A 10,555-nucleotide genomic window follows, 5' to 3' on the forward strand; every position below is an offset into this window, starting at 1 on the left:
TCTTGGGGTTCCCCAACCACCCTTTGAGAACTGCTGGATTAGAGATGAACTCTGGAGTCAAAATCCCTTGGTTGAGCTTTGATTTTGCTGTGTACTTAACCTCTATAGCTTGGTGTTATCTTCTGAAATGGGCTAATAATTATATTTCACAGAGTTGATATTATGATTAAATAAAGTCTTCATGAAAGTGCTTGAGAGCATCTAATACTAAATAAATATTACCTAGTATTATATATCTACCTCTTTTTTTTTTTTTTTTTTTGAGACAGAGCCCAGGCTGGAGTACAGTGGTGCAATCTCGGCTCACTGAACTTCTGCCTTCTGGGTTCAAGTGATTCTCCTGCCTCAGCCTCCTGAGTAGCTGGGACTACAGGCTTGCACCATCACACCCAGCTAGTTTTTGTAATTTTAGTAGAGACAGGGTTTCACTATATTGGCCAGGCTGGTCTCGAACTCTTGACCTCAAGTGATCTACCTGTCTTGGCCTCCCAAAGTGCTGGGATTACAGACATGAGCTACCACGCCTGGCCTATCTCATTCTTTTTAAAATCTAAATATTATTGCATTGTATCAATGTATAATATATACATCACCTACTAATTTGTATTGAGAAGGGCTTCAGTCTTTTGCTACCATATGATTCAGTAAGGCAGGCAGAGATTCAGAGTTTTGTTGGGAAATTCATCGTAAGTCAGTAACACAGGTTGGACTCTAATGCAGGGTCTGGGCTGTCAGCAGGTCCCTTCCACATGAGCTGCCCATGGGGAGTCTTTGAATCCCTAGCCCAGTTTCCAATCTCTGCTTCCATGGCAGACACTCAGGACTCCCTCTCCTAAATTTACTATTTGTTTAATAATGCTTTATTGAGAAATAATCCACATACCATAAAGTTCACCCTTTAAAAATGTACAATTCATTAGTTTTTAAATACATTTATAGAGGTGTGCATCTATCACCACTATCTCATTTCAGGACATTTTTATCACCCCAAAAAGAAACTCTATACTCATTAGCAGTCATTCCCACTTCTCCTCCCCAGCCCCTGGGACCCACTAATCTACTTTCCCTCTCTATAGATTTGCTTATTCTGAATATTTTATATAAAAGGAGTTATGTAACATGTAGCCTTTTGTGTTTGGCTTCTTTCACTTACTGTAATTTTTTCAAGGTTCATTCATGTTGTAGCATGAATCTGTTCACTCCTTTTTGTTACAAAATAATATTTCATTGTATGGATATACCCCATGTTGTTTGTCCATTATCAGTTAATGGACATTGGGTTGTTTCCCCTTTGGGGTCGTTGTGAATAATATTGCTATGGACATTCATGTACAAATTTTTTTGTGGAAGTACATTTATATTTCTCTTGGTATATACTAGGAGTAGATTGTTGGTCAATAATCTTAACTTTCTTCTGAACTTTAAGAGGAATTGCCATATTGTTTTCCAAACTGGCTGCATTCCTACCAGCAATGTACAAAGGTTCCAATTTATCTGCTTCTTTTTTTTTTTTTTTTTGGTTTTTTTTTTTTTGAGACGGAGTCTCGCTTTGTCGCCCAGACTGGAGTGCAGTGGCACCATCTCGGCTCACTGCAAGCTCCGCCTCCTGGCCATTCTCCTGCCTCAGCCTCGGAGTAGCTGGGACTACAGGCACGCACCACCACGCCCGGCTAATTTTTTGTTTTTTGTTTTTTGTTTTTTGTTTTTTTTGAGACGGAGTCTTGCTCTGTCGCCCAGGCTGGAGTGCAGTGGCGCGATCTCGGCTCACTGCAAGCTCCACCTCCCGGGTTCACGCCATTCTCCTGCCTCAGCCTCCCGAGTAGCTGGGACTACAGGCGCCCACAACCGCGCCCGGCTAATTTTTTGTATTTTTAGTAGAGACGGGGTTTCACCGTGGTCTCGATCTCCTGACCTTGTGATCCGCCCGCCTCGGCCTCCCAAAGCGCTGGGATTACAGGCGTGAGCCACCGCGCCCGGCCATTTTTTGAATTTTTAGTAGAGACGGGGTTTCACCGTGTTAGCCAGGCTGGTCTCGATCTCCTGACCTCGTGATCCGCCCGCCTCGGCCTCCCAAAGTGCTGGGATTACAGGCGCGAGCCACCGCGCCCGGCTATCTGCTTCTTTATCAACACTTATTATCCACCTTTTTGACTATAGCTATTCCAGTGGGTGTGAAGTGGTACAGTATCTCATTGTGGTTTTGATTTGCATTCCCCTAATGACTAATGATGTTGAACAAGTTTACATATGCTTACTAATGATATATATCTTTTTTATATATATATATGGAGAAATATATAGGAGGAATGCCTATTCAGACCCTTTGCCCATTTTTTCAATTGGGTTATTTGTCTTCATATTGTTGAGTTTTAAGAGAACTTTGTATGTTCCAGATTAAAGTCCCTTATCAGATATACACTTTTTAAATGTTTTCTCCCATTCTGTAGGTTGACTTTTCACATTCTTTTTTTTTTTTTCTTTTTTTTTGAGATAGAGTTTCACTCTTGTCACCTAGGCTGGAGTGCAATTGTATGGTCTCAACTCATGCAACCTCCTCCTCCCGGGTTCAAGCAATTCTCCCGCCTCAGACTCCCGAGTAGCTGGGATTACAGGCGCCTGCCACCACGCCTGGCTAATTTCTGTGTTTTTAGTAGATATGGGGTTTCACCATGTTGGCCAGGCTGGTCTCGAACTCTTGACCTTGTGATCTGCCTGCCTCGGCCTCCCAAAGTGCTAGGATTACAGATGTGAGACACCACGCCTGGCCACAGAACTTTATTATTTTTTTAGAGACAGGGTAGGGTCCCTGTCACCCAGGCTGGAGTGCACTGGCATGGTCATAGCTCACTGTAGCCTCCAACTCCTGGGCTCAAGTGATTCTCCTGCCTCAGCCTTCCAAGTAGCTGAGACTACAAGTATGCACCATAACACCAAGTTAATCCAAAAGAACTTTTAAAAGGCAGTCCCTTACTGGCAAAGTACTTCCTGACTTCAGGAAGAAAATATCAATGGAGCAATCCAGAAAAAGGGCTCTTGTTGCCCAGGCCTTCTTGCTGTACAACCAAAAGGCTGGCAGCTGGTACTCATCTTTTCCACTCAAGGCTCAGGGGTTAGCAGCTTTATATATAATGGCAGCCCCTATCATAAACTGAACTGTATTTGCACAAAATAGCAGAGTTAGCCTGTCTCTTCCTGCCTTATATCCTGGTGCTCACTTCTTGTTCTTACTAATACAATATCCTTTGTGACAGAATAGGGCACTTTTCCAGAATAGGGCACTTCTGTCTGCATTAAAAAGTTGATGAGGTAGGGTTGGGCGTGGGGTTCACATCTGTAATCCCAGCACTTTTAGAGGCTGAGGCGAGTGGAAGCCTTGAGCTCAGGCATGCGATAAGTAATAATCACATCATGGACTGTATGCCTTTCTTATAGCAGTCCTGTACCCACATAAAAGCTTCATTTTCAATATGAGATTAAAAGGTATTTTGCAAAAAGTGCAATGTTTTCATACCTGCTGGCATTAAGTGCAGGCGGATCACAAGGCCAGGAGTTCAAGACCAGCCTGGCCAATATGGTGAAACCGTCTCTACTAAAAATACAAAAATTAGCCAGGCGTGATGGTGGGTGCCTAATCCCAGCTACTTGGGAGGCTGAGGCAGGACAATTGCTTGAACCCGGGAGGTGGAGGAGGTTGCAGTGAGCCAAGATCATGCCACTGCACTCCAGCTTGGGCGACAACAACAAAACTCCGTATCAAAAACAAAACAAAACAAAAACCTCGAGAACTGCAAGAGATTACTTTTTACTGCTATACATAATTTACTCAAGAGACAAACTGCTCACAAAGAGATGATTAGCATCATGTGGCATTTTTTTTCTTTTTATTTTTTTGAGACGGAGTCTCACTCTCACCCAGGTTGGAGTGCAGTGGCGTGATCTCGGCTCACTGCAAGCTCCGCCTCCTGGGTTCACGCCATTCTCCTGCCTCAGCCTCCCGAGTAGCTGGGACCACAGGTGCCCGCCACCACGCCCGGCTAATTTTTTGTATTTTTAGTAGAGACGGAGTTTCACCGTGTTAGCCAGGATGGTCTCGATCTCCTGACCTCGTGATCTGCCCGCCTCGGCCTCCCAAAGTGCTGGGATTACAGGCGTGAACCACATCATGTGGCATTTTAAGCAGATACTCCCAATACTTGAGGCTCATCAAAATAACAGGAGCTAGCTACAAAATTATTACAGTAGTACAGCACTACTGTTAACTTTATGCGGTTGTGATTAATACTGCACCTGTATGTTTATATTTTTCTTAAATGCGAATGGCACCATGTAAAGTCTCTTAAGTGTTTGTGAGCGTATGTTTTGATAGATTTTAACTTTTTATAATAGATTTGTGTATATTTTATGATACTAAATAAAATAGACTAGTATCTAGATATATTTTATGCATTCATATAATTTTCTTAATTTTTTTGATATGTCCATTCTCTATGGTTTGTGAATTATTATTATTATTATTATTATTAATTGAGACAGAGTTTCACTCTTGTTGCCCAGGCTGGAGTGCAATGGCGCAATCACAGCTCACTGCAACCTCTGCCTCCTGGGTTCAAGCAATTCTCCTGCCTTAGCCTCCCAAGTAGCTGGGATTACAGGTGTGTGCCACCACACCTGGCTAATTTTGTATTTTTAGTAGAGACGGGGTTTTGCCATGTTGCCCAGGCTTGTCTCGAACTTCTGAGCCCAAGTAATCTTCCTGCCTCGGCCTCCCAAAGTGCTGGGATTGCAGGTGTGAGCCACTGCACCTGGCCAAAATTTTTCAAATTGTTGCAAATCTAAAAAGTTTTTCCAATGCATTTATCTTTAAAAATTTACATATAAAAATCCACGGTTCAAATCCATGCCACTCAAGCCTGTGTTGTTCAAAGGCCAACTGTATCTTCTTTTTTTAAATAATTTATTTATTTATTTATAGAGACAGGGTCTTGCTTTGTCACCCAGGCTGGATTGCAGTGGGGTGATCATAGCTCACTGCAGCCTCGAACTCCTGGCTGAAGGGATCCACCTACCTCAGCCTTCTGAGTAGCTGGGATTTCGGATGCATGCCACCACACCTGGCTAAGTTTTATTTTTAGTAGAGACAGGGCCTTGCTATGTTGTTCAGGCTCATCTTGAACTTCTAGCTTCAAGTGATCCTCCCATCTTGGCCTCCCAAAGTTTTGGGATTACAGGCATGAGCCACCACACCCAGCCTCAACTATATTTTCTTAATTTCATTTTTTGATTGTTCATTGCTAGTATATAGAAAAATGATAATTTTTGTATATTGATCTTATATTCTGTAACTTTGTCCAACTTGTTTATCAGTTCTAACAGTATTTGTGTGTGTGTGTATATGTGTGTATGTGTATGTGTATTCATTAGGATTTTCCATTTACAAGATCACGTCATCTGTGGATGTAGTTTTACTCTTCTTTCCAATCTGGTTGGCTTTTATTTCTTTTTCTTGCTTAAATGCCCTAGCTTGACCCTCTAGTACAATGTTGAACAGAATGGCAAGAGTGAACATACTTGTCTTGTTCCTGATCTTGGTGGGAAAACACCCAGTTGTTCACCTTTAAGTATGATGTTAACTGTGGATTTGTGTAGATGGACGTTATCAGGTTGAGAAAGTTCCCTTCTATTCCTAGTTGAGTGTTTTTATTATGAAAGAGTGTTGGGGCTGGGCACGGTGGCTCACGCCTGTAATCCCAGCACTTTGGGAGGCCGAGGCGGGCGGATCACAAGGTCACGAGACCATCCTGGCCAACATGGTAAAACCCCGTCTCCACTAAAAATACAAAAATTAGCTGGGTGTGGTGGTGCGTGTCTGTAGTCCCAGCTTCTCGGGAGGCTGAGGCCAGAGAATTGCTTGAACCTGGGAGGCAGAGGTTGCAGTGAGTGTTGAATTTTGTTAAATGCTTTTTCTGTACCTATTGAAATGATCATGTGATTTTTGTACTTTATTCTATTAACATGGTATGTTACATTGATTGACTTTTGTGTGTTAAACAATCCTGCAATACTGGGATAAATCCCACTTGGTCAAAATGTGTAATACTTTTTACGTTGCTGTATTTGTTTTGCTAGCATTTTATTGAAGATTTTAATATATATATGTATATATATACACATACATATATATATTAAAAAAATTCAATAAGGGATATTGGTTGATAGTTTAGATTTCTTATGATATTTTTGTCTGGTTTTGGTTACAGAGTTCTACTGGCCTCAAAGAATGAAGCTAGCTGGGCCTGGACTTCTCTTCATTGGAAGTTTTTTTTTTTTTTTTTTTCAGACAGGGTCTCCCTCTGTCACCCAGACTAGAGTGCAATGGTGCAATCACTGCTCACTGTAGCCTCACCCTTCTAGGCTCCATCAATCCTCCCATCTCAGCCTCCTGAGCAGCTGGGACTGCAGATGTGCACCACCATGCTTGGCTAATTTTTGTGGGGTCTTTTTGTTTGTTTTATATTGTATTGATGAAGTTTCGCCATGTTGGCCAGGCTGGTCTTGAACTCCTGGGCTCAAGTGATCCTCCCGCCTCAGCCTCCCAAAGTAATGGGATTACGGGCATAAGCCACCATGCCCAGCCAGAAGTTTTTTGATTGTTAATTAAATCACCTTATTTGTTGTAGGTCTACCTGGGTTTTCCATTTTTTCTTTCTTTCTTTTTTTTTTTTTTTTGGAAATAAAGTCTCACTCTGTCACCCAAATTGCAATGCAGTGGCACTATCATAGCTTACTGTAACCTCAGATTCCTAGGCTCAAGTGATCCTCCTGCTTCAGTCTCCAAAGTAGCCACAGGCATGTGCCACCATGCCCAAGTATTTTTCTTTTTAGAGATAAGGTCTTATTATGTTGCCCAGGCTGGTCTAAAACTCCTGGTCTCAAGCAATCCTCCTGCCTCAGCACCCCCAAAGAACTAGGATTACAGGTGTGACCCACCATGCCTGGACTCCATTTTTTTCTTAAGTCAGTTTCAGTAATTTGTGTCTTTCTAGGCATTTGTTGATTTTATCTAGGTTGGCATACAATTGTTCATAGTATTTAGATTGGTAGGGATATCCCTCTTTCTTTTTTCTTTTTTTGAGAGAGGGTCTTGCTCTGCTGTCCAGACAGGAGTGCAGTGCTGTGATCATGACTCACTGCAGCTTCGACCTACTGGGTTCCAGCAATCCTCCTGCCTCAGCCTCCCAAGTAGCTGGGACTACATACTCGTGCCACCACACCAAGCTAATTTTTGTATATATATACATTTTTTTTTTTTTTTTTGGGTAGAGAGAGGGTTTCACTGTATTGTCCAGGCTGTCTACTTCCTTAAGGTAGATTAGGTTACTGATTTGGAGTCTTTTATCAAAAAAATAAGCATTTAGAGCTATAAATTTCCTTCTAAGCACTGTTTTAGCTGCATCCTATATGTTTTAGTATGTCGTGTTTTCCTTTTCCCTCATCTCAAAGCATTTCTAGCTTTTCTAGTGATTTATTCTGTGACTCGTTTGCTTATTAGGAGCTTGTAGTTTAATTTCCACATATTTGTGAATTTCTCAAATTTCCCTTTGTTTTTGATTTCAGAGACCATACACTGTATGATTTCAATCTTTTTAAATTTACTGAGGCTTGTTTTATGACCTAAGATATGGTCTATCCTGGAGAATATTCTATGTATCCTTAAGAAAAAAATCATTCTGTTGTTGTTGACAGAATGTCCTATAGATGTGTGTTGTGTCTAGTCAGTTTCTACTGCCTCTCTTAAAGTGGAGGCAGGGTAGTTAGTTCGTGTTATACCCTAATACTCCACTTCTACTCAGTCTTCCCTCTGAGGTCAAGAAGCTAGTATGCTTCAGTTATCATTATCATCATCATCATCATCATCATCATCATCAGTCAATACTTACATAGCACATCCAGGCACTCTTCTAAGCACTTTCCATAAAATCACTCATTCAATCCCACCATATGCTCACCTTTGTACCCCAAGCAGCTGTTCCTCACTATACATGGAGCTCCCCTCACCCTGCCGGGTCTGAGTCCACTCATTCTCAGACTTCTTTTCCTTTTGTGCCTTCACGCAGTTACAGCAGCCACAGGGATCATGACTCTCAGGAGGTGTGTCTTCTGGGTATTTGTTTCTTCTAACTGCATCAATGTAAGCTGCAAAGCAACAGCCCTTCCATTAGGTCTCCATCTGACCCTGAAAATCAACTTTGCAACCTGCCTTAGCTCTCTGGGAGGCTGCTCCTAAGCATGAGAAGGTAAGTGTGATGGCCAGGGGTAGGGATGTCATGCTGACTTTGTCATACAAAGCTGAATAAACATCTGTTTCTCTGTGGTCCATGGTCAGAAGAGACACTGCTCGTAAAATAGTATTTTTTGTTGCAGTTCCTCCCACCTCTAAGATTTAAAGTAGAGAGGAGTTCGATTCTTTCACACTAACAATTATAGAACTAATATATACCAAGGAACTTGGCTAGATCAAGGGGGCAGATGGGTAAGACCTGCTCCTGACCACAAAGAGGTTAGTTTAATGCAAGCTTGTCCAACCCGCGGCCCACAGGTGGCATGCGGCCAAGCACGGCTTTGAGCTCAACATAAATTCGTAAACTTTTTTCGAGCATTATGAGATGTGTTTTTGAAATTTTATTTTTAAGCTCATCAGCTGTCATCAGTTATTTAGTCGTCAGTTAGTGTATTTTATGTGTAGCCCAAGACAATTCTTCCAATGTGGCCCAGAGAAGCCAAAAGATTGGATACCCCTGGTTTAAAGGGAGAAGATTCAATAACAACACCTGCAGAATGTAAAGAGGGTCATAAGCAATCCAGTCAAAAGGGGCAGAGCACTCATGTCTTCTCGGAGGACCTGGGAAAGGCTTTAACAACATCTTTCTTCCGCTTAACGTCCCTCAGCTACCTCCACCCACTGCTCCTGGACACTCTTCCTGTAAGTCGGCCTGGCTAACTCCAATGCATCCTTCTTGTCACCATTTGTAACACTCTCTGCAAGAAACCTCCCTTGACAGCCAGTCTGCGTTAGGTGCCTTGTCAGTGTTCTCTCCAAATCCCTGATCTTGCTGTGTAGCCCAGGCCGTTTTGTATTACTAGTCCGTTTTGTAATTGGCTGTTCAGTCGTCAAACTCTCAGAGGGCTGCTAGTTTTGTAAGCTAAGGGACCCCTGTCAGTCAAATCCCCGCTGCAGAATCAGCATAATGCGGGGCACGCAATAGGTATTGGATCAATACTTTTTGCCTGACTGTAGGGTGGAAAAGGCTGGTCCTGATGCCGGCTGGAGCGACATGTTCAAACAGGGACTGAAGGTCAGGTGGCCCAGTTAGGCGGAATATATGGGCCAGGTTAGCAAGCTTCAGAGAGACGGCAGCACCCCCACGGGCCCTCCAGTCACCCTGGCACGGGCGGGGCCTGACCGCTGCGGGCCCTGGGCGGGGCACGGGCGGGGGCGGGGCTGGGGGGCCGGAGGCAACAAGTCGTCACCGGTGACTCTGGGTTTGCGGACCCAGCTTCCCTACCCCATCCGCAACCCTACTCAGGCTCAGCATCTTCTCACAGGCCTCCATCCATCACCTCAGACCCAGGATCTCAGCCCTTGTGCGTCTTCAGGATCCTCATCCCTGATCTCCCCCGAACGCCGCCCTATCCCTCCTTCAGGCGGGGACCTAATACCTTCCGTCCAGCGCTCCCCGCTGCCCAGAGTCGCCGCCATATCGGTTCCCAATCTGCAGGTCCGCCGAACCTCCCCCGCGCCCGAGGCTGAAAGAGAAGGGGGCGCGGAGCGCGGGGCACGCTGGTCATTGTAGTCCAGTCCGTAGGAGTTCCCGGGGCACTGGACTACAACTCCCGGCAGGCTCTGCGCCGGAGTCCGTGGGAGATGCAGAGAAGTGCTTCGACCTTCGTCAGAAGACCTGTGGAAGAGTGTTGCTGCTAGCTGCCTGCAGCACGGCTCTTGGCTTTTCCTCATTTGTAGAGTTGGGATAGTGGCTTCGGCCCTGCCTAACCCTAGGGACATCCAAGGAGGGGCGACTGAAGTCCTGCCTGTAAAGGGCTTCGCAAACTATAGGCTAGAGGGTGACAGTATGACTATTGTGCTCGTCAGGGATGTCTTTCTGAAGCATACGCTAAGGCCTGTTCTGTGTAGTCAGTGGTAGGCCCTGGAGATTCAGAGATGGGTTTGGGGGATGCTGAATCCAGCCTTTGGAAGCTTAAGAGTCAAGAAAATAGAAAAGTGATGTAGATTGATGGGGTTGGAGGGCAATCTAGGTATGCCCCTACTGCCCCAGCTCCTCAGGCACTGGACGTCAGAGGGTGTCGGGGTGGAGAAAGAAGACATGGAAAGGTATTGGGGCCGGCATTAAGAGCCTCCATCTTTGCTGTTCCTGTCCTTCCTCCAACTCATCCTACTCCAACACCCCTCTGACACTTTTCTCCTCTCTTCCAGCCCAGTTGTCTCTTTAGCCCATTCCTTTCTTTTCTGAAGGGCCAGACACTGAGATTAGTAAAAAGC

The 10,555-nt window shown here is 44.2% G+C and overlaps 1 protein-coding gene across 1 annotated transcript in view; it reads right to left on the minus strand.

Annotated features, from left to right (window-relative positions):
- DNAJC18 (DnaJ heat shock protein family (Hsp40) member C18) overlaps nt 1-9,821 on the minus strand; it is a 31,458-nt gene extending 21,637 nt beyond the window's left edge. The window contains exons 1-2 of the mRNA XM_005557931.5: nt 9,718-9,821; nt 8,007-8,193 (exon numbers count right to left, since the gene is read on the minus strand). Of these exons, the coding sequence (XP_005557988.2) occupies nt 8,007-8,193; nt 9,718-9,757 (227 nt within the window). The 5' untranslated portion in view covers nt 9,758-9,821. The remainder of the gene's footprint in view (nt 1-8,006; nt 8,194-9,717) is intronic.
- Nucleotides 9,822-10,555: the final 734 nt, after the last annotated feature.

Source organism: Macaca fascicularis, chromosome 6 (genome assembly GCF_037993035.2).
Source record: "Macaca fascicularis isolate 582-1 chromosome 6, T2T-MFA8v1.1".
NCBI classification, from domain to species: Eukaryota; Metazoa; Chordata; class Mammalia; order Primates; family Cercopithecidae; genus Macaca; species Macaca fascicularis.